At 44.0% G+C, this 24,706-nt stretch overlaps 1 protein-coding gene across 1 annotated transcript in view; it reads right to left on the reverse strand.

Annotated features, from left to right (window-relative positions):
• The window catches only part of PIEZO2 (piezo type mechanosensitive ion channel component 2), a 249,057-nt gene that overhangs the window by 98,211 nt on the left and 126,140 nt on the right, over positions 1-24,706 (reverse strand). The window contains exons 5-6 of the mRNA XM_055417223.2: positions 16,550-16,712; positions 690-900 (exon numbers count right to left, since the gene is read on the reverse strand). Coding sequence (XP_055273198.2) covers positions 690-900; positions 16,550-16,712 — 374 coding nt within the window. The remainder of the gene's footprint in view (positions 1-689; positions 901-16,549; positions 16,713-24,706) is intronic.

Raw genomic sequence — 24,706 nt, forward strand, 5'->3', positions numbered from 1 at the left:
GAGCATTTTGAAACAACTTCTCATTCAAGTCCTGAGTTACATTTCTTGAGAAATACTCTTCACTTTTCTATCTTTTAACTCTCCTATGGAAAAACAGTTGCTTCATCTCGTGAAACTTCACAGAAGCAGGATGGAATAAAGTTCCCAGCAGCTCTGGGGCAATGGGGATGGGGCAAAGATGGAGATAAGGTTTTTATGGAAGGAGCAGCCTGCAGCCAACAGGGAGAGGAAGTGGGCGTGTGTGCTGCGAGATTACCATCTAAACAGGGGAAGAAAAACACTCTATCCTGAAGAGTTAAATTAAGAGACCTAATGACTCAGTGTAAACAGACAAGCTCCCGAAAGCCCATGTGTAGCTCTGAATGGGGACAGAAAAGGGTCCCTTGTCACAGATCACCAACCACAGGCTCTGAGGGAGGTGAACAGTGGTCCTGTTGGTCACGTAGAAAACAATGCCACCTAACTGCTAAGGGAAAAGATTGCTCTACAGAGGTTAACAGAAACCATCTAAAACTTAATACCTACAACTGAACGGGAAAAGCTACGTGTGTGTGTGTGTGTGGTTTGTACACGTGGCCAGTTTCACAAAAGCTACAGTTATGATTCTGTTGCCGCGGAATAGAACGGTTTCCTTTTTTCATCATTCGCCAGCTAGCTCCCTGTGCGCCCCAGGACTTGGAGGTTCTCACCTGATGAACCCAGTAAAATCGTCACAACAACCTTCCCCGCAGTGGTTATCATGTTGCCAATAAACTCCTTCAGCTTGGAGGCCACGGAGGCCAGCCTGCGGAAGAGTTTTAATTTTGTGCTTTCCTCCAAATCGCCTTCAGCACCGTCTCCTTCATCTAAGTCCTCTTCATAGATCAGGGCCTCTTCGGAGTCTATTTTTTCTCCTCCAGCCTAAATAAATGAAAAACAGAAAACACTGCAGTGTCTGCCTATCCACCCAGAATATTATAATTTACCGGTAGGTCAGTGAGGTGAATTTCAGAAATGAGGAAAAAATGCAGACTACCACTCAACCACGTAAGCCCCCTGAGGTCTCTGATGGTCCCTGTGTGAAGCCCAAAGAACTTTGATCTTTCTTCAAGGCATAAACAGGAAGCATCGCTAATCATAGGGTCCTCAATGGCAGGTCATCTCACCTACACGAGCTCATTTTATTTTACACACAGAAGCCAAAACTGTCTGAAACACCTATTCATAACTTAGCAAACTTTCAGCAATCTGGGTTTGGTTCCCCAGATTTACTTAGTGTGCCACTAAGGTGATGGGAAGTTTGATGAATGGACTTGAATGGAAAGGAAGGGCCAGATCAGCGCTGAGGAAATCCCTTTTCTTTCTGGAGTTTATCTTTGTTCACTATTTTAGTATTTCCTGCCCGTGGGAGGACGAGTGGTCCCGGCTACTTGGCTAAATAAACAGTCGCTTCCTATCTCATCCTTTTAGAGAATTGTGCATGGGTCCAATCCCAGACGACGTGGGACCTCAGGACCATCACTAGAGATTCAGAAGGAAACACACGCACAACACATACACACTTACATGGATTATTTTAAACTGTGTATACCATGGGCTTTTGTGTTCATTTTTAAAGAATACATAAGAATTTTTTTGGATAATTACAATCTTTCCCTGGAAGTGTTAGGATATTTTTTAAGGAATTATAAATATAAACCATTCCCTTAAGACAAAAGGAGCCTGTCTCAGATGCAGGACAGGCTTCAGCTTGAAAAGACAGCAGCTTCTGCAGAATCAGATAACTCTGAGGCCCAAATCAGACATCGAATCCAAGCAGTACCCGTTTGCTTCATTTTCCCATTTTAAAGTTTCTTTCTTTTTAAAAAATTTTATTGAATGAAAGATCCTTTAAACTCTATGGTGCTTTACAGTTTCAAAGATTTCACACATATAATTTCTCACCTCATTCCATAATAAGTCTTTTCTTCCCCTATCCCACTACTAACTACTAGTTTGTTCTCTACATGTGCATGTCTGCTTCTTTTTTGTTTCATTCACTAGCTTGTTGTATTTTTTATAGTTCACACATAAGTGATATCAAACACTACTTATCTTTCTCTGACTTATTTCACTGAGCATAATGCCCTTCAAGTTCATCCATGTTGCTGCAAATGTATTATTTCATTTTGTGGCTGAGTAATAGTCCATTGTGTGTGTGTGTGTGTGTGTGTATACATAGTCCATTGTGTGTGTGTGTGTGTGTGTGTGTATACATAGTCCATTGTGTGTGTGTGTGTGTGTGTACATATCTCAATCACATCTTCTTTATCCATTCTTCTGTAGATGAATGTTTAGGTTGCTTCTGTGTCTTGGCTGTTGTAAATAGTGCTGCTGAGAACACCAGGGTACCTATTTCTTTTCCAATTAGGGTCTTTGTTTTTTTTCAGATATATATTTATATATACATATATATATTTCTTAATATGCTTAATTCAGAATTACATAATATTCACTGCTGGTGTCTGAGCTTCCATCTCACTGGAGGAAGATGGACATAGGAGGCTGGTGCACAGCTCAGTAAGTGCTGAGTGACCTGAGGGCTCAGACCTGCTGTTTGCCTAGGTGGGTACAGACCACTTGGGATTTATTGGCTGTTAATGAAAGAATTGATGCTTTTGAACTGTGGTGCTGGAGAAGACTCTTGAGAGTCCCTTGGACTGCAAGGAGATCCAACCAGTCCATTCTAAAGGAGATCAATCCTGGGTGTTCATTGGAAGGACTGATGCTAAAGTTGAAACTGCAATACTTTGGCCACCTCATGCGACGAGTCAGCTCACTGGAAAAGACTCTGATGCTAGGAAAGGTTGGGGGCGGGAGGAAAAGGGGACAACCGAGAGTGAGATGGCTGGATGACATCACCGACTCTATGGACATGAGTTTGAGTGAACTCCGGGAGTTGGTGATGGACAGGGAGGCCTGGCGTGCTGTGATTCATGGGGTCGCGGAGAGTCAGACACGACTGAGCGACTGAACTGAACTGAACTGAACTGAATGAAGCCAAGGCTACAGGATGCACTCCCACCCCTGTGCACGCATACACGCAAATACATGCACACAAAGACACACAGGCACACCATACATAGATACAGACAATACATACAGACAATACACACACACACACACACACACATGAGGATGTAATCCCAGGCTATTCAAGTCCGTATACCCAAATTGGGTTTTGCATTATACTGTATTTCATCATAGCACATTTGTACTTTTTTCAGAAGGAAGAAGAATGTCTCAGGCTTATGCATTAAGATTTTTCCATTGGCTCAGAGCCCAGTATGCCTCAGTGTCACTAGTAAGAGACAGAAGAGCACACATACTGGTAAGAGACACAGATAAGTCAACAACTAACTATCTCACAGCGACACTTGCTATCCCAAGAATTGAAACAGAGTTATGTGATTGAGGGAGTCAGGGCGGCTATTTTAGATCTGGAGTTCAGGGAGAGCCTCTCTGAGGAGGTGACATTTAAGCTGAACTCTGAATGTCACTGAGCCACCAGCCATGGGGTGATTCTAGCCAGAGCCTTCCAGGCAGCAGGAAGGGCTGGCCGAGCCTCCACAGCGCACCCCCAGACCCACTTCCTCGTCCACCTGCTCCTCCTCCTCACCGTCAGCTGATGCCCCTGCATCCCACGTCGTAGAGACATGGGGGCTGAGCTCCGGTCAGAGCAACACCAGCAGCCCCACCTATGCACAGGTGCTCGGCCCCCACCTGGGACAATGGGAGAGCTAGAGAGCTGGGGTACCAGGAGGAATCCCACCCCCCCACCCTGCATCACCCACAGAGGGAGTTTCAAAGCAAAACTCTCCGAGAGGTGGCTGAACTCAGAGCAGGACTTGCCTGATGCTTCACTTCTCTTGAACCCAGGCTAAGAGGACTCTGATCACCAACCACTCCACCATGTGAAGGGGACAACGGGATCTCTTTCCCAGAGCAACTCTAGTGGCTGCAGTAGGGGAAGAGCAAGGGGGCCCTGCAGCCAGGAGGCTGTGCTGCTGGAAGAGGGGTTGGGGAGTGGAGCTGAAGAGGGTTCACATCTTGGGCAAGCGTCTCTTAAGACCAGTCAGCAGGCCCCAGCTGGTAAGTGTCACATGGTAGGGGGAGGGATGAAGGAGAATCAGAGGGAGCTCTTGTCTTTGTGGATGAAATCAGGACGACCAGTCATGGAGCAAGCTGGGAAGCCAGTTCTAAGGTGGCGGCATCACAGGGGCAGCTAGTGAGGAACCTGAAGTGTGGACGGAGGTGAGAATTGGAGAGGTCTACCTGAGGCTCACTGTCAAAGTGGGTTCTGAGGAGGTGACCTGGAGAGAACACAAAGCTGCCTACCTGTTGGAGTTGCCATACCTGGGACCAGTCTCTTTCTCCAACTTTAGCCTCATCTCTTGGCCCAGAAACATCACACACAGGGAACCATGCAGAGAACCTGGAATCCACAGGCTCTCTGCCTTGGTATGTGCTGTCCCCACACCGGGAAAGCCCCTCCCCAGCATCTAAGGCCCCGGCTCCCAGGCCAGCTTTCTTTCAACTTCTCCATCTCCCAAAGCTGAGATGCTGTGGGGACTGATCCAGGGATGCTGTTGCTATGACACCCATATCACCATACACATGGGCATTTGTTGCTTAATACTCCTTGTACAGTAGGTGGGCAACATCCTAAAAATGCCTCTAGAGGAAGAAAATTAGTCCAAAACCTTCAGTCTCCGTACTTGACCAAGGAGACAGAGAGAGGGAACACAGCTAGGGTTGCCTGGGTCACAGTCAGAAACACACTCCTAACTTTCACAATAAGTGACTTATTGCTTAATTATGGAATTGCTATGGATGTAGATTAAATCAGATAGAAATCTCTAGTCAAGAACCTTCTCGAGTTTAGATGAATGCATTTCCCCAACCTCTCCTGGGCGGGACATGGACCCTGTGATTTTTATAAACAGACCAGTGTACTTGAGGTTTTTCAGCACTTTTGTACCGGAATCCCTGGGGCTTTCAATTGAAAACACTTTCTAAACCTGCCAAACTGAGAGGGAGCCAAAAGTGAGCCCCAACATCCTGGCTGGGGCCAGAAGTGCCATTAGTCACATCAGGCTGGTCTTCTCCCCGAAATGATCCATCTGGAGCAGCATAAACACCAACGCCCTGGAAGCCCCTCGGTTCACTCACCAGCAAGCAGGCTGGGCTGCTGGAGCTAAAATCTGTCCCCACGTTGGAACTCAACTGGATCCTGGCCTTGGAGCTAACAAGGAGTGCATGCTAAGTTGCTTTAGTCCTGTCTGACTATTTGGGACCCTATGGGGTGTAGCCCTCCAGACTCCTTTGTCCATGGGATTTTCCAGGCAAGAATACTGGAGTGGGTTGCCACGCTCTCCTCCAGGGGATCTTCTGACCCAGGGATTGAACTCCCGTTTCCTACCGTCTCCTGAATTGGCAGGTAGGTTCTTTACCATTAGCACCACCTGGGAAGGGCTTCTCTGGTGGTTCATCTGGTAAAGAATCTGCCTGCAATGCAGGAGACCTGGATTCCATCCCTGGTTTGGGGAAGATCTCCTAGAGAAGGGAATGGCAACCCACTCCAGTATTCTTGCCTGGAGAAGTATGCTTAAACTTTGACTTTCGGTTTCTTCATAAGAAGGAGTAGCTGTAAATAAAGATTTATCTTTCTAGCTCCTGAGCTATCTTAGAAATGAAAGATAAAGAAAGCCTTTATACTTTAAAAAGCCTAATAAAATATTACATATCAGCATTGTCTAGGTTGAAGTCTATAGCTTATGTAAAGAAATGCAAGTGCTTTGACTCATCTTCTTTAAAAGTCTCTGACTTCAAAATGTGCCAGATGTACTCAGGTAGCATCTCATGTCACGTGAGGACACTCCAAGTGCTATGGAGTCAACTGGGTGTAAGGTCATGGTTCCCTGAGCCTGGACCCAAGCCTCCATGCCTCATCCCATCACCGCATCCAGCCCTGCAGCCTCGTCCCCAGCAGACAAGCATTAGCAGTTACTCCCACTCAGTTCTGGACCAGGAAGACACCACCAATTACTTCCAGTAGAACCCAGACATTCATTTTTCCTTATCCCCAGCACTAAATGAATCTACCTGTCTTGGACTAAATCCAAGGCTCACCTGGGGCTCTTTAAGAGACAGATTACCAGGCTCCACCTCACAGTTCCTGAATCAGGAATTCCAGAAGCGAGTCCCAGGAACTTGTCTGATTAAAGGGCTGCATGAGATGATGTGGAAACAGCCATATTAGAATCCACACTCTTCCTGATACCTGCGACCACAGACAAACTCACCCTATCTGGAAGCCTTGTGTTTGAGTTGGATGCCAGGCAGACTCCCTTGACTGGAAAACATATTGAGGTGATTTATCTAATGGAATCTCTTTCTGATTTCAGGCAAACTTTAGATATAAGCCCAGAGCTCCTCAGACCATGGACTCCATCCTCCTCTTCCTTGTGGCTTAAACCATGCTCGAAAAGACGCTTTGATGGGAGAGCATCAGAGGCACAGATAATGAGCCAGCAGATCCAGAAGCAAAGGGAGCAGTTTCCTAAAATGTTGCAAGTTATTTACTCATTGTTTATTATTGAAAGTTAACAATTTATCTTCATGGAGTGGAGTCATCTCAACAGAAGAGTCCATGGAAGGAAGAGGCAAGTGCTGTGACTCATCACCAAAGACAAACGTCCACCATCCTCCACAGTGTCCCCATGGACACAGTACCCAGAGAGCTCCAGAGCCATGCTGGCAGGGGTCACGTGCATCACGTAAACCTATCATGACAGCATTGTGCAGACAAAGCCAAGATTTTATTCTGTTACTAAGCTTGTTTTAGGAAGATTACTTTTCTAAATGTATAAGCACAGTTAAATTGTTCCCTGTTCCATTTAGAAGCATGAGTATAGAGATGCATGCTTTCAACCACCTCCTACAGAGCAATACAAGTTCAATAAAGGACAAGTTAAGGCAGAACAAGTTAGCGGGCAGCAACCCACTAGGCTATCCAGGCCCGCAGGCCTGGGGAGCTTTAATAAAACAATCCTGGTACCACCAAACATTCGCCTGCCTCCCAGAATTCTGACTGAACATATCTGGATGCAGTCTGCACCTGGACCTTTACAAATTCCCAGGTCAAGGTCAGTTCAAGGTGGTGAGGAACGAAGAGCCTAAACCCACCTCCTCCCAAAGACATGACAGATATGTTCATGGGAGGACATAACTAGAAATATACAGTTACACATGAGTCAGTTTTCCCTGGAAAGGACCTGAGAACTAGCTGAACACCTGGTCCACAGCAGAGGATAGGAAGGGCCACAGCTAGGCAGGTAGGGAAGGGACCAGGTTGAACTCACCCTGAGAGAGGTGAAATGCCCAGAGTGTGACACCTGCTGACACTGTGTGTAAGGGACAGTCATTCGCGAATCCCAGGAGGCCTACTGGAGGGTGCGGGAAGGAAGACACTGCCCGGAGACTGAGGCGCCACTGTGCTCCCACCTAAGTCAGTCACTCTCCCCCTGTCTCCCCAAAGCAAGGGAGCAAGTCCAGCCCCCACACCCTCCGGCTGAGCCCAGCAGGAGCATACACAGTGCATATGCGGACATGCCCCGGTAGCCAGTAGGACTGGAGACCCCAAGCCCCACGGGACAGTAACAAGCAGAGAGAGAGCTCTTATCAGGCCACCATCCCCAGGCACCGCAGGCCAGCAGACAAACACAGCCCCAAGCTTCCTGTGAAAAAGATCCATCTGTGGAACCTAGAGCCTCAGGTTTCCCTCACAGCTAGAGGTGAAGGAGGGGCCCCTGGGAAGTGAACCATGAGACATCATCCTCGAACCCCCGTGGCCTTGCTGCCGCTCAGCCAGACTCCAGAGGGAGCTTGTGTAACCCTCCAGAGTCCCAATTTCTGCAATTGTTGCCCAGAGGACACCTCCAGACCCTACATCTGGAGAGCAGCAGGGATTATAATCACAGCCCTAGGACTGTATGTGTCTCCGTGCTTTAGAAGCTGCTGCTGTCTGAAGCTCTGACTTCGACCAGAGTCCTGAAGGAGAATCTCTACCCCATCAAGCACTGACAGCTCCCAATATGCCCTCAACAACAGGGCCGCTTCAGGGATAAATTAGGTGTATCAGTTCAGTTTAGTCTCTCAGTCGTGTCTGACTCTTTGCGATCCCATGAATCATAGCATGCCAGGCCTCCCTGTCCATCACCAACTCCCGGAGTTCACTCAAACTCATGTCCATCAAGTTGGTGATGCCATCCAGCCATCTCATTCTCTGTCGTCCCCTTCTCTTCCTGCCCCCAATCCCTCCCAGCATCAGAGTCTTTTCCAATGAGTCAACTCTTCGCATGAGGTGGCCAAAGTATTGGAGTTTCAGCTTTAGCATCAGTCCTTCCAATGAACACCCAGGACTGATTTCCTTTAGAACAGACTGGTTGGATCGCCTTGCAGTCCAAGGGACTCTCAAGAGTCTTCAGTTGGAAAGCATCCATTCTTTGGTGCTCAGCTTTTTTCACGGTCCAACTCTCACATCCGTACATGACCACTGGAAAAACCATAGCCTTGACTAGACAGACCTTGGTTTGCAAAGTAATGTCTCTGCTTTATAACATACTATCTAGGTTGGTCATGACTTTCCTTCCAAGGGGTAAGGGTCTTTTAATTTCATGGCAGCAATCACCATTCGCAGTGATTTTGGAGCCCAAAAATATAAAGTCTGACACTGTTTCCACTGTTTCCCCATCTATTTCCCATGAAGTGATGGGACCAGATGCCATGATCTTTGTTTTCTGAATGTTGAGCTTTAAGCCAACTTTTCACTCTCCTCTTTCACTTTCATCAAGAGGCTTTTTAGTTCCTCTTCATTTTCTGCCATAAGGGTGGTGTCATCTGCATATCTGAGGTTATTGATATTTCTTCCAGCAATCTTGATTCCAGCTTGTGCTTCTTCCAGCCCAGTGTTCCTCATGATATACTCTGCATATAAGTTAAATAAGCAGGGTGACAATATACAGCCTTGACGTACTCCTTTTCCTATTTGGAACCAGTCTGTTGTTCCATGTACAGTTCTAACTGTTGCTTCCTGACCTGCATACAGGTTTCTCAAGAGGCAGGTCAGGTGGTCTGGTATTCCCATCTCTTTCAGAATGTTTCACGGTTTATTGTGATCCACACAAAGGCTTTGGCATAGTCAATAAAGCAGAAATAGATGTTTTTCTGGAACTCTCTTGCTGTTTCCATGATCCAGCGGATGTTGGCAATTTGATCTCTGGTGCCTCTGCCTTTTCTAAATCCAGCTTGAACATCTGGAAGTTCACGGTTCACGTACTGCTGAAGCCTGGCTTGGAGAATTTTGAGTATGACTTTACTAGCGTGTGAGATGAGTGCAATTGTGCGGTAGTTTGAGCATTCTTTGGCATTGCCTTTCTTTGGGATTGGAATGAAAACTGACGTTTTCCAGTCCTGTGGCCACTGCTGAGTTTTCCAAATGTGCTGGCATATTGAGTGCAGCACTTTCACAGCATCATCTTTCAGGATTTGAAATAGCTCAACTGGAATTCCATCACCACCACTAGTTTTGTTCAGAGTGATGCTTTCTAAGGCCCACTTGACTTCACATTCCAAGATGTCTGGCTCTAGGTGAGTGATCACACCATCGTGATGATCTGGGTCATGAAGATCTTTTCTGTACAGTTCTTCTGTGGATTCTTGCCACCTCTTCTTAATATCTCTGCTTCTGTTAGGTCCATACCATTTCTGTCCTTTATCGAGCCCATCTTTGCACGAAATGTTCCCTTGGTATCTCTAATTTTCTTGAAGAGATCTCTAGTCTTTCCTATTCTGTTGTTTTCCTCTATCTCTTTGCATTGATCACCGAGGAAGGCTTTCTTATCTCTCCTTGCTATTCTTTGGAACTCTGCATTCAGATGCTTATATCTCTCCTTTTCTCCTTTGCTTTTTGCTTCTCTTCTTTTCTCAGCTATTTGTAAGGCCTCCTCAGACAGCCATTTTTCTTTTTTGCATTTCTTTTCCATGGGGATGATCTTGATCCCTGTCTCCTGTACAAAGTCATGAACTTCCATCCATAGTTCATCAGGCACTCTATCTATCAGATCTAGTCCCTTAAATCTATTTCTCATTTCCACTGTATAATCATAAGGGATTTGATTTAGGTCATATCTGAATGGTCTAGTGGTTTTCCCTACTTTCTTCAATTTAAGTCTGAATTTGGCAATAAGGAGTTCATGATCTGAGCCACAGTCAGCTCCCTGTCTTATTTATGCTAACTGTATAGAGTTTCTCCATCTTTGGCTGCAAAGAATATACTCAATCTGATTTTGGTGTTGACCATCTGGTGATGTCCATGTGTAGAGTCTTCTCTTGTGTTGTTGGAGGAGGGTGTTTGCTATGACCGGTGCGTTCTCTTGGCAAAACTCTATTAGCCTTTGACCTACTTCATTCCGTGCTCCAAGGCCAAATTAGGTGTATCGACAACTACAAAGTTTTGAGAGATAGCCAAGCTAGGATGGCGCTAGTGGTAAAAAAAAAAAAAAAAAAACCCACCTGCCAATGCAGGAGACATGAAATGCAGGCACTATCCCTGGGTTAGAAAGATCCTCTGGAGAAGGAAATGGCAACTCACTCCAGTATGTTTGCCTAGAGAATCTCATAACAGAGGAGCCTGGTGGGCTACAGTCCATGGGATCACAAAGAGTCAGACACAACTGAAGTGACTTAGTACAGACAGATGAGCTAAGTAAGGGTTGAAGAAGAAGGATTATCACCTACACAAGGCCACGCCTTCAAGACTGAGAGGCAGCAGTTTTGCCTACTTCATAGAAACAGTCAGGAAGCTGGGGAAATATGCTAAAAAGAAAAAATAAGACAAAAACCTCAAAAACAAGAGAAAACCTCAGAAAAAGACCTTAATGATATGGAAATAAGTAATCTCTCTGATAAAGAATTCAAGTGATGTGAAATTCGCTCAGTAGTGTCTGACTCTTTGCAACCCTATGGACTGTAGCCCTCCAGGCTCCTCCAGTCCAGAATACTGGACTGGGTAGCTGTTCCCTTCTCCAGAGGATCTTCCCACCCAGGGATAGAACCCAGGTCTCCAGCATTGCAGGCAGATTCCTTACTGCCTGAGCCACCAGGGAAGTCCAAAGAATTCAAAGCTATGGTCAAAAGATGCTCCCTGACCTTGGGATAAGGATGAATACAGTGAGAACTTCAACAAAGACTTTGAATATATAAAAAAAGAACTGAAGTTCTTTTTGAAATGCTGAAGAAATTAAGAAAGTAATTGTGCTTATAATTGCATCAAAAAGAATAAAATACCTAGGAATAAATTTAACCAAAGAGATTAAAGACTTAAACTCTGAAAACTATAAGACATTGATGAAAGAAAATGAAGATGACACAAATAAATGGAAAGATATAGTATGCTCAAGGATTGGTAGAATTAGCATTGCTAAAATGGCCATACGACTCAAAGCAATATAGATTCAATGCAATATCAAATGGTAAAGAATCTGCCTGCAATGCAGGAAATCCAGGTTTGATCCCTGGGTTGGGAAGATCCACTGGAGAAGGGAATGACTACTCCAGTATTCTTGCCTGTCTTGCCTGGAGAACCTCATGGATACAGGAGCCTGGAGGGTTACACTCCATGGGGTCACAAAGAGTCAGACATGACTGAGCAACTAAGCATACACACACACACACACACACCCCAAGTAACAATGGCATTTTTCACAGATCTAGAACAGAAAATCCTAAGAGTTTTTATGGAACCACAAAAACCCCCAAAGAGCCAAAACAATCTTGAGACAGCACAAAAACGAGAGGTATCATACTCTAATTTCAAACTATATTACAAACCTACAGAAATCAAAACAGAATGGTACTAGGACAAAATGCATACACAGAGATCAATGGAACACAGTAGAAAGCCCAGAAAAAAACCCACCTATTTATGGTCAATTAATCTATGACAAAGGAGGCAAGAATATACAGTGGAGAAAAGACAGTCTCTTCAGTGCTGTTGTGAAAACTGGACAGCTACCTGCAAAAGAAAGAAACTGGACCACTCTCATACCATATGCAGAAATAAATTCAAAATTAATTAAACACTCATTCCACCCTAGAACTGGCATAGTGCTCTGAGCAGAGCACAGGCTCCGTAAAAAGTTCTAACTGGAGGGCAAAATAGATGGATGGACAGTGGGGTGCATGGAGGGATGGGAAAGAAAAGCAGTGGATTCCAGGGCCACCGCACTGCTCAACTTTTTGATGCTTTAATAACAAAGGCATGTATTTTCTTTGCAGCTTAGTTCATCACAAGTGATTATTTGGATCCTGAAACTTTATGGACACTTTTAAGCAACAGGAGTGGTCTATATGCCCTCAAAACTGTGGCTTTTTGTCATCTCTCCCTGAATTCTTCATTTCTAGAGAAGGAACAGCAGTCAGAAGAGCTAAATTTAGCTGGTTCTGATCAGAGAAAACGGGTGGCTCAGGGTCAGTAATGATATCTGTAACCGAAGACCAACAGAGAGGGATGACAGAGTCTGAGCTGGAAAACCAGGATCTAGAGGATGTTAAGCAGGTGACTCTGGACTAGATCTTGGGTGGGGACTGAGCAGATGCCTAACGATTAATATAATTAATATATGCTATAATATATTAATTATACTACACTCTTTATTAGTCATTAATAAAGAGATGGATTTCTTCCATTCTTTGTTTCTTGCTCTCAAAAAAATAGCAACTAGAGCTTCAAATCTGAAGCTTGACTCGCAGGCCAGTTAGCCACTTTCTGTGCCAGACACCACGGTAGCCTAAAGGACTTTAGGTATTATGAAGGGGTTGTAGCTTTGAGATTCAGAAAGAATGTCTAAATAATGTTAGTGAGATTTAAATGCTTCATCCCTGATTCTTAATGGATGGGCTATATCTGACACCAAAATATTCTTTATATCATTCATATTGGATGTGTTAGACTATATAGAAGAGGCCACTTGCAGCAGACTAAGTCAAGACTAAAAATCCTATTTGAATAAACATTTATCATAAATTTGTTTTCATATTAAACTACTCTTTGTTTCAAAATAAAATAAAGCCTGAAATCTCATTAAATAGCAAGAAAGAGCTAGAAGTACATAAATATGCAGATACTATCAACTTGGTGAAATTACTGATGTCACTGGTGTTTTACTGCACAGATAACCTTTCTACACAATTTAACTCTCATAACGCAACTCATTTTTTTTAAAGACTTAAGAATCTGAATCTTTCAGTTATGATTTGTCAATCTGCTTCTGAATTAAAAGGAACAAATAAACAAGACCACAAGTATGTCAGTTGGCAAAGAATCTTTCATGGCACTTGGGGAGTTGGTTCTTGACCGAGGTTTGTTTTCTGTAAAATTCAAGAACAGGGCAAAGCTTCCTCCCCCACTCCATGCCCACGGGTTTTTTTCGAGAGAATCCTTGGATTTGTGATGCCCTTTAAAACAGTGAATTTAAGTCTCATTATTAAGTCAATGGAGATTCAGGAAGAGTCCTAAGTATTCTCCAGGGATTACTTGCTACTCTGAAACAAAGCTGGATTTGAAAAGCAATTCTCCCAGGCACCAGAGGGTTGATTAATCTGCCATTTCTCCACTGAGATAAATGAGAGAAGAAGCAACGCCAGCAAACACTGTCCTTTCAAAGGATCCTCAAAAACCAAGCAATCTAGAACACAGTCGCCAAGATTTACGAGTCGCAGGAAGTATGCTAGGGACTTCAAAATAAAATAAATTCTCCTGCTTATTTTGGCTGTGTATTTATATTCTTTTCAGACTCCAGCCAGATGGTTCCCCAGTAAGAAAAATTTCCTCCTGGATTCATCTCTGGACAGTCACTCTAGCCTGCTCCCCTGGGCCACCTGGGGCTAGAATGTACTGAGACTATGGAAACTAGTATCTAAATTAGGTGCAAACAAATTTAACCTAGAGGGAACTCAAATTTACAGTAATGATATTTAGCATTTTCAATATTAAGGGTTTTTCTGATGAGTGAGACAGTGAAGAATCTGCCTGCAATGCAGGAGCTGCTGCTGCTGCTAAGTCACTTCAGTCGTGTCCGACTCTGTGTGACCCCATAGACGGAAGCCCACCAGGCTCCCCCGTCCCTGGGATTCTCCAGGCAAGAACACTGGAGTGGGTTGCCATTTCCTTCTCCAATGTGTGAAAGTGAAAAGTGAAAGTGAAGTCGCTCAGTCGTGTCCGACCCCTAGCAGGAGACCCGGGTTCAATATCTGGGTTGGGAAGATCCCCTGGAGGAAGGCATGGCAACCCACTCCAGTATTCCTGCCTGGAGAATTCCATGGACAGAGGAGCCTGGCAGGCTACAGTACATGGAGTCGCAAAGAGTTGGACATGACTGAGTGACTAACGCTTTCATACTTTCATTTTCAAAGCTCCCCAAAAATAATGCTTAGAGAATCTACCCCTTTTTATCATTAAGTAATGTAATCAATAATATATAGGGTGCAGATATTTAGACAAATTTCAAATGGGAGAGAGGTATCATGAGCCCATCCTGGAGAACAGAGGGGACTCAGGAAGGAAACATGATTTTAGTATCGGTCAGTGACGTCGTGTCTCTTCTTCACCAGATGGGTGACCTTGACCTAACATCCCTTATCTTCCGTAGTCAGTGCAGGTTTTCCTAGTTTTATGGCAAAACAGTGTTTGAACTGGAGACAGAAGTTCTTTCTGTAGGAAGCTTTGTAATTCAGTCACGGTTGTCCGTTACCGATGGCAAGGAAGGAAGTCCTTTACTGAGTGAGTTGGCCTCAAACACACCCTCCAACTTATCTTTCTCTCATTCTAAGGGGCTTTAAATTTGACATTTTTGTGATTGTTCTACTTCCTTTCAAACTGGAGAAGAACAGAGGGAGGCAAGCGGGTGGCCCTTTATTAATTACTCAGGACAATCTCCACTTTGCAGAAGAGGAAAGAGGATAAACAATTTTCCCAACATCACACAGCTTCCAAGTCTGACTTCAGAGTCCACTCAGTTCACAGTAACTATCCCTTACCCTCCATCTACAATATGAGGAGAACTGAAAACAAATTTTGCCTTATAAAAAAAAATAATGAAAAGTCCTAAGTCCGGAGAGCTTGAGTTAATGGATTTATTTTCACTGAATCTGGAAAAAATAGGGTGATTGTTTAAGCCAGATGATTTTTTCAAAACTGTAAATACTATATCAAATGTAAAAGCAGAGGTTAAAATTTTAAATTCTGTCTTAACCAGAAGGAAAAGCACCTTCATAATTATATTTCTAGGACACTAACAAATGTTGTACAGTTAGTGAACTTGAATGCAAGAGATAGGTAGTTATGACCTTGCTGTAATGATTTTTAACACTATGTACCCTTTTTAACATTTACCTTAAAAACAGCAGAATATGCATATGCCACAGGATTGTATATTTTTTGCTCACAAGGATTTTAGGCAATAACATCATTTCTAGTCTGCAGAGGTTTATGGAATCATATTCATTCTTTCTTCATTGTTGTATTCTAATAAATATCAAGGAAAAATGCTATTCACTTGTGAAGCACACACATTATTTGCCATAACTGAGAACTTTCTTTTTTTAATGCCATCGTGGTTACCATTCTCAATATAAGTAATTTCAACTAACTTCAGCTTTATAGGCTTAATTTCTTGCCAAAGCTTATGAATGAAACATTCAGTACTTACAAGTATCTTGGGTCAAATGTTCAAATACAGTCTTTTAAGGATTTTTTCCCCCCTGTAAATTTTATCTTTCAACTACCAGATCAATTACTTTTTAAGTCACTGTTATCTAGACTCGTATGACAAAGTGCAGTTATTAGAACAAACAGGTCAGTGACAGAGCAACAGCAGTCTCCCGCTTCCATTCGCCATGGGGTGAAATCTGTCGTGTCCCCTGATCCAGCGAAAAATTCACAAATGTTTCACTCATTCTTACACTCTTCCAAATGCATGTCTTTTTTTCTCCAGAGTACTTTAAAAAATACCTCAATGGAAGCATGCAGATTTAACCACTGACTCAGGATGGCAAGGTGCACAGACTGGAAGCTTTCTTCAAGGTAGAATTAATTTTTTTTTTTCTCTGACAACTGCCAGGTGTTTCTTCTCTAAGAATGTTGCAGTAACTAAGTATCTAGGGCATGGGCCATGACAGAAACTTGAAAGGTTCCCAGTGTGAGTTAAGGGCAGATGGTAAAGAAGAGACACGAGGTCAGGCCCAGGCCCTTAGGGTTAATGCATCTCACAGGGCAGCCCTCACGTCCCCGGACTTGTTTCCTTGTGGCTGAGTGTGGGTGAGAATGCACTTGCCTGAGGACCCCACGAGGTGTACAAAGCAACCACCCAGCACAGGAGGGCGTGAAGCTCTGTGCACATCTCACTGTCCACTGTCACAACATACAAGGCCCAAGAAATCAAAGCAGGAAGAGGCCCAGACTCAGACTTACCGACTCTTCGTTCTCAAACTCCGGGTTACACTGCGCAGCCTCTTCGGCCACTGGCTTCTGAACAATGTTCCTACAGACCAGCCAGATGGTCAGGCTGGCGATGAACATGCCCACATCAGGCACAAACACTCGGATCCCGTTGCCAGCGTCGGCTCCCTTTAAGCTACAGAGGGAAAAAAGGGAGGAGGAAATTCAGTTGTTTTGACGTTGCAATGGTTAAACCATCACAGAGTATGTTTGAATCTTCTTAAGACTTAAAGAATGCTCAGTTTCTGCCTGGAAGGTATCAGAAAGCTTTTCTCTGACTCCAGTCTTACATAATCTACTAAGACTCAGGAAGCTTTCGGGGAGTTTCAGAAATAGCATGAAGAACCTGAAACCAACTCTCACTTCTAAAACGTACTGATGAACTAAACTGTTATTAAATAAGCCACGTGTCCAGGACAGAGACAGGTGTTTGCAATCCGGCGGGAGCAGTTAAAGACTGGATGTACATGAGCAGCCCTGGAAGTAAATCCAAGTTTAGAGGGAAAACAGAGGAGACATTCAAGCCATCCTTGAACAGGAGCCCTTCATTACTTTGAATGCTGAGTTGATTTTGTTTTCCATCCTGTTCCAAGAAAAGGCAGGTCGTTAACAGAGAGCTCAGATTTGGTCTCAGGGTCAGCAGGACCTGGTGGCTGTGTTTCACTGGGACCTTCCCCTCGTCCTGTGCTCCCCCCTGCCCCAAAGAGACAACACTGTTAATCTTCTTTATCACACAGGACTCAAATGAAAGTGACCCAATGTGTATCAGAGCTAAAACTTGTTTAGGGAAAAGCAGCAGAAGACAGGAAGTTATGTCATGTGAAGATACGTATTTTTCAAATACACTTTATGTGATGAAATATATTGGATATATGATGTATTTGGGTAAAAACATAATAAATAGCAAGACCTCTATCACCTAGAAGTAACCATGTTGACATTTTAGTGAATTAAAAAATCACATGATATTGCTTCTATGTAGAATCTAAAAAAATGACATCAACTATTTACAAAACAGAAATAGACTCAAAGACAAAGAAAACAAACTTCTGGTTACCAAAAGAGAAAGGTGAGGGGGAGGGATAAATTAGGAATTTGGGATGAACATATACACAGCACTGTATATAAAATAGATAAATAACAAGACCTACTATATAGCACAGGAAACTCTACTCAATAGTTTGGAAACTATAAGAAACTACTATACATGCAATCTTAGAGTTAACAAAACTAGGCTCATACTTTACCTATTGTTTGTGAAAATGATTTGTTCATTTACTACATCACTCACATCTTCACAACTCACTGAAGATTTTTAAACCTTTACCACACTCACAGTCAGATAGTAGTTACTTAACTAGTCCACTCCTGCTGCACCTTTAGAATATTACCATTTATTTGGTACCATAATATGAATGTAAGTCAAGTCTTAAGTAAAGAGTCTCCTAATCCAGGATCTTCTAGGAAAAATTCCTCAGACCAGTCTGACTGCCTTTATATAAAAACGGTCTGGAAAATGACCTCCCCATCAGAAGCCTGGGTTTTATACACGACTCTAAACTTCTCTGAACAGAGAAACATGGAAGTGACGAGACATCCCTTTACCTCCATAAATAAAACACACGTGGTTGTGTAAGAGGTTTTAAAAAATGGCAAATTCCTTGCATTTGGGCTAAGAGTAAGAGAAATCAAATAGGAAAACTTCATCCAAACGTATAATACTGTGAACACTTCAACCAGATTTTACAATTACTTATAAAATTTATAATCCAAATCCATAATAAGGAAATCTGATGATTGATTTCATCATAAGAAAACTGTAGAGGTTTTTCCTACTTTGCAAGTACACCTAACGTGATCAGACAGAGCAAAGGAGGATTCACATCATCAGAACAAGAATTCGGAAATCAAGGAGAGAGGCCAGGAGATGAAGGCCGGCTGGGAGGGGAGGTATTTCTTGGGTGGGGCTGAGGTCAGGGGAGCCGGCAGTCCCTCCTAAGTGGATTTGGGAGATAAATTACTGCAGCTCTTTTGCAGAAAACGAATTGATCATGGCATTTTATGAGAAGCACAAACCAAGCCGATTGGCAGGAAAGAGTTCTCTGAGGAACGTACCCAGAGTCCCACCTGGCACAGTGGACCCAGGAGCCGGCTGTGCCTGCCCCCCTGCCCCCAACCCCAACCTGCACTCTGTACATGACTCTCAATTTGCAAACAGTGGCTTCGAGTCAGCAACCTCACCTTTGTGCTCGGTCCCCAAGGAGAAACTGGATCACCCACAAACATGAAGAGAGTAAATGAACCCCAACTGCAAAGCAATTACTCCCCAGCCATGACAGAACGCAGCTCCCAGAACCAGGACTGGACTGTGGTCCAGCTCAGAGTGGAATTTGTCAGCCACGGAGGTGCCAACCTGTTACCTGCTGCTGTTACCCGAGCTCACAAAGCAGCACATTCAGAGCACTGCTAGCCCACGGGCTCCAAGAACCTCCAGAAGACGACGGTGTGGGCCGCAGACAATGACCAGGTCAGAGTCCACTTGATACCTCCCATGGGGACCTTATTATCACTATAGTCTCCATCTTCACTGTCTAGACCAGAGTCTACTGAAGCACGTTCATCAGAGAGCTAGTCCTCAGAAATATTGGGAATTAAAGCAAAACATGACCACAAAAAAAAGAAGAAAAAAAACTGCCTCTGGTCAAATAAGTGTTAGAAAATCACAACGGTTATTATTATAGTAAAGAACTTGAGAAGTTCTGTAGAAAAACAACAAATTGGAGTTTATGTAAACCTCTGGGCTTCCCAGGTGGCTCAGTGGGTAAAGAACCCACTCGCAATGCAGGAGACACAGGAATCATGGGCTCGATCCCGGGGTCAGGAAGATCCCCTGGAGAAAGGTACGACAACCCACTCCAGTATTCTTGCCTGGAGAATCCCATGGACAGAGAAGCCTGGTGGGCAACAGTCCATGGGGTCGCAAAGAGTCGGCCACGACTGAAGCAACTGAGTGCACACACAGGCAAAGATACGGCTGATTGTACTTCCTGAGTCGCTATGGAGCTCAAGTGCTACCTACGAGGCCTCTCCATTGCAGACGTGTGTGCCTCGTCTCTTGCTAAGACTTCCTCCGACCTCAAATTCCAGCCGTGCTGGCTGCACATCCAAGGACAGGCAAGTGTCTGTCTCTCTGAGTCAGAGCACGGTCTTCTCCCTCGGACCACAAAGCCCTCCTCACACACACTTCATCCTCATCAGTCAACACCCAACTCCCTCATCTCTACCGCAAAGCCCACCATCTCTTTCCTTTAGATCGCGAACACTTTATGTTGCTCACTTATTTGTGAATCTTTATATCCAAGGGGACTATATATATATGTATATATTATGTTTGTATGTGTGATACATGTGTATGTGTGTGTGTACATGTGGTACAGTGTGTGCTCTGAATACAGGCTGGCAGAATTAATGCGATCTCCAAATATTTACCCTTTCTTTCTTATGACAATAGTTTGTGCAAAGTCCTGCTGAAGAATTAGATCAGGTGTCTGCCACAAATATCTCTGTAATTCCATTCAGGGAAGATAAAGTAAAAAAAGCAGGACAGTGACTAGTGTCTGTGGAGCGCCTGAGAACCAGAGGTTGATGAGTAACATCTCAGTTCTTTGGATGTGAGTGGATGGTCACAATTGGAAACTATAAACCATTAAAAATATATATGCACTTTTTGCATACACCAGAGAAAACATTTCAAGAATAAGAACTATTAATTGTATTCAGTGAACATGAAATGGCTTGATTTGTTCAGATTTTTTATTTATTCCAAAAATATTTATTATGCCTCTATCGAGTGCCAGGCCCTCTCCCTGAGCACTGAGTCTTGGTTATGAAAGTGTGTCTCAAACACAGAGATAAATCAAGAAGAGGTGTTGTGGCCAGGTCCTCCTTGCTGGACTTGGACTCTGGTGAAGCATCTGCACTACCAGAAGGGCTGAAGGGTTTGGAGCAAAGGACTCTCCACCATCACCATGGAACTGAGCCCACGAAGGAAGTCACGATCTGGTCGCAGGAAGTGGGGCTGGGAGGTGGTCTTTCCATGGCGAGGGTGAGGTACGGACATGAGGTATGGACATGACAGGTCACCCTGGAAGCCACGTGGGGTCTGTGCCTGAGAGAGGTCTTGGCTGGAGGGGCAGAGCGAGAGATTTCTTCTCGTGTAGGTTGGCTAAAGTCCATGGAGTAGGTCAGATGGTCCAGGGACTGCACAGAGTATAAATATTTATGGAAGGCTCTGTGAGATGAATTGTCAGTGTTCATTTCAGAGCATTTAATAACAATTAAAATGTTTTAACAGTGTAATTAATTAATTTATTTTTGGTTGTACTGGGTCTTTGTTGCTGCATGGGTTTTCTCTAGTTGCAGAGGTCGGGGGCTAGTCTCTAGCTGTGGTGGCTGGGCTTCTCACTGCCGTGGCTTCTCCTGTTGCAGAGCACAGGCTCCAGGGTGAGTGGCTTCAGCAGTTTTGGCTCCCAGGCTCGAGAGCACAGGTTCCGTAGTTGTGGTGCACAGGCTTAGTTGCTTTGCAACATGTGGGATCTTCCCAGATCAGGGATTGAAACCATGTCTCCATTGGCAGAATTGGCAGGCAGATTCTTATCCACTGAGCCATCAGGGAAGCCCAACAAATTAAATTTTATTTCAAGTAAATCCTGCGTTTGAAATCAGGCTGACCAGGTTATATGAAGAAGCCCTGTTCTAATAAATTAAGGAGATTGATGTATACATTTCCCCATAAAATGTTATCCTGTATCGCGTGACTTTCCGGGCTCAGCTCAATTACATTTTCCGTATAGAAAAGCACAAGCTAAACAACTTAAAACCTCATTTCTCTTCAACAGGCAGACACTTCCTCTCCAAACCGGTTACAGTCACACGATCCTATTTGTGCAGGGTGATTATTCCTCTTGAAAGGGAGTCTAGGAAGCTGGAAGCTGGGGAAAAAAACTCCTTATCCATCAAAAGGAGAGAAAATGCAGCCATAAAACACGGTGAATCAGTAAGTTAGTGCAAATGTACATGCAACCTGGATCTACACCAATAAACATGGATTCATCTCACAAACATAATATTGAGAGAAAAATAAAAAAGAAGTAGCAAGCATACAGAATATTGATCACTTACAGACTCACCCATAAAGAACTCCGTGAAAGCGACAAACATGTTTCTGGACAGAGAGAGGGACACAGTCACCTGTGCTGTAGCACTTAGATTCTTAACTTTGAAAGCTGGTTGGCATGCACAAAAGTGTATTTTTAATATTTCATATTATTTTTTAAAATCAGAAGTGTCATACCGCTCAGAATTCCTCGTGTAGAACATATGAAAACACAAAGTCGATTACCTGCCTGGGAAAGAAAATGACCAACTGCTGCAGTCTCAGCCATGATTATACTTGGTCAAACTCAATTACCATCCTCCCATCTAAGTCCAGGGAAGCAGTGAGGTTGGGGTGGATGTTCACGGGCAACCCACTTTGCTTTTGTAAGTCTCAGTTTCTCACCAACAAAATGACTTCTCAGGGTCTTCCCAACTGTCAGGTTTAATTTTGGCTCAGAAAATTCAAAATAAAGAGACAGGGAAATCGAGAAAGGACCAGGAAAGAGGAAGAGTGCTGGAATTCCAGGTATGGCTGAAAGAAGAATGTTGGAATTTCAGGTAGGGCTGAAAAGCAGACTTAGGAACAAACACAAATGCTGTTACCTTCAGAAGCTGGAAAAGTACAACCCCATTCATGCCACTCCTTTGGGAGCCAGCCCTTTGGTTCAGAGTTGGTAGGAAGGTCAACTTCAATTGAATTCCAATAAAACAATTAAAAGGCAAATGAGCATTATTTAGATGAATATGAACTACTGAGATAGTTGTACCTGGTCTTCTGGTGGCCTCTGGAGCCCAGGCACTGATGCCTGGTCACCATCCCACAGCAGGGGAGCTGCACAGGGACAGGGATGCCCAGAGACCCTCCCTGAGTCTCATCGGGGCCCCACTTCAGCAAGCACCAGTGCAGACTGGTTCACCTCCTCTTTCCTCCCAGACCCCTCATTTCCCCAGCAGTGTCAACGATTATGCACAGTCTAGCTCCTGAAATACCACCTTTGTCTCATACTCACTCCCTCCACCAGCCCACCCCATGGTGATCCTCTGATTGGTCTGCACGGCCCTGTGAACGATCGAAACACAGGAGGTGAGTAGAATCTGGTCTAGTCTCTCTGGAGCTGGGTGATTCACTCCAGGAGTTTGGAGGACACAGTCTCAGGGTTCCTTCTGCTTGACCTGAACTGCAAAGATTTTGAGTCGAACCTGCACATGCATTTCTGTGGTAAAGCAGGCTTCATGTGTCACTGTGACAGCCCGCAAATGCCACAACATATAAGCGTCTGTCATCCCTGTGGGCCCGGGCACAATGAGGCGGGCATGGACGTCCAGTCTCCCTCCTGGCTGGCCATCACCCGCAGCTCATGACTCTCTCAGCTGCAGCCACGACTAATCAGTTTGTAATCAAATAAATGCAGCGGCACTAGCCAGCATTTTCTTTTTCCTGAACACAGCAAAGGAAGAGAAGAGTACACTGTATGCAGTAAGAGGAGCTGGTGCCTTGGAAACTGGGCGGATTTGCATTGTATTAGGTCATGGCATAAAGTGTACAGGTGTTGTCTCAATGGAAAAAAAGCTTCAGACTCACTCTCTAGCACTACTCGGTTCCATCAAACAGATAGGGGGCAGTTGTGCTGAAGACAGGTGGAGAAAAAACAGATCCTTCCTCCAAATCTCTTGGAGCCAACTGTATTACAAAGTTCATACTTTCCCAGATGTCAGGAAGGTGCTTCACCAGACGATCTAACCGTGGCAGGAGGCTCGAGGGCAGTGTCCCCTCCCCCAGCACACACACCTCATCCCTTAACACTCAGTGCAATGCTCTCCCCCTGGCTCCCAGGTCAGTTCAGGTCAGGTTTTTGCCACCAAGAAATCAGGCTAAAATACAAAGTGTTCAGAGCATACGAGAGTTTGAGATTGCAGGTGAAGGTTGAAGATCCATCCTCAAGGACATCATAACAAACTGAAGCACTAAACTCTGAAACAAACCAAAACTGCTCAGGAATAAAATGTCAATCAAACAAATAAAAAAAAAAACTGTGAATTTTCACCTGTCCAAAGATGCACCCTATGCTCAGTAAATCCAAGAAATGAAAATAAAAATTTGTGAAGCAAAAATTATAGTGTCTTGTCCCACACTGTGAACAGAATCACCAAAGCATCTTTCTACATATACTTCTCTGTGCAGCTAAAATGTGATTGAGTTTTCAAGGTTTTTTCAGAAAGCACTTTGAGTAATTTAGGTTTCACTAACTAAAGAGGCTGAAGGCAGAGGACATAATCAAGGGACATATCACATAAATTTGTCCACACAAAGATCTGCAGGCAAAGATTTAGAGCAGCTTCATTCATAATCACCAATAGCTGAAAACATGCCCCTAGCTGCTCCCTGGATAATTTGCAGTGATCTATACAATGGAATACAATTTACAATGAAAGTAAGGATGCTTTCAACTTCTATGGTTGAACATAAGAAGTATTATGTTAAGTGAAAGAAGCCAGATATGAAAACTACAAACTATGAATCCATTCACATGACAACTTGGAAAAGGTGAAACCAGAGAAAGAGAACTCAGATCAGTGATTGCTTGGAGCTGGGGGAGGTAAGGAACTGATGACAAAGGGGCAGAAGGAGACTTTCTGGAATGGTGAAAATATTACAAATCTTGAAATGGAGGTGATGACATGGCTGCCTAGGTTGTCAAAGTCATAAAATGACACACCTAAAAGGGGGAGAATTTCCCAGGCTGTAAATTATACCCCAATAAACCTGATGAGGGAGGCACTGGAGAAACGCAGAGTGAGTGGCAAGGGTAACTTGAGAGGAAACCCCAAATCTGAGACAATGTAATTGATGGATAAAGAGCCTTGGTTCATGTACAGAATGGAATATTACTTAGGCATAAAAAGGAATGAATTTTAGTCAGTTCTAATGAGGCAGATGAACTTAGAGCCTATTATAGAGTGAAGTAAGTCAGA

The sequence above is a fragment of the Moschus berezovskii genome, chromosome 28, assembly GCF_049115385.1.
Source record: "Moschus berezovskii isolate FMDL1 chromosome 28, NW_MosBer_1.0, whole genome shotgun sequence".
NCBI classification, from domain to species: Eukaryota; Metazoa; Chordata; class Mammalia; order Artiodactyla; family Moschidae; genus Moschus; species Moschus berezovskii.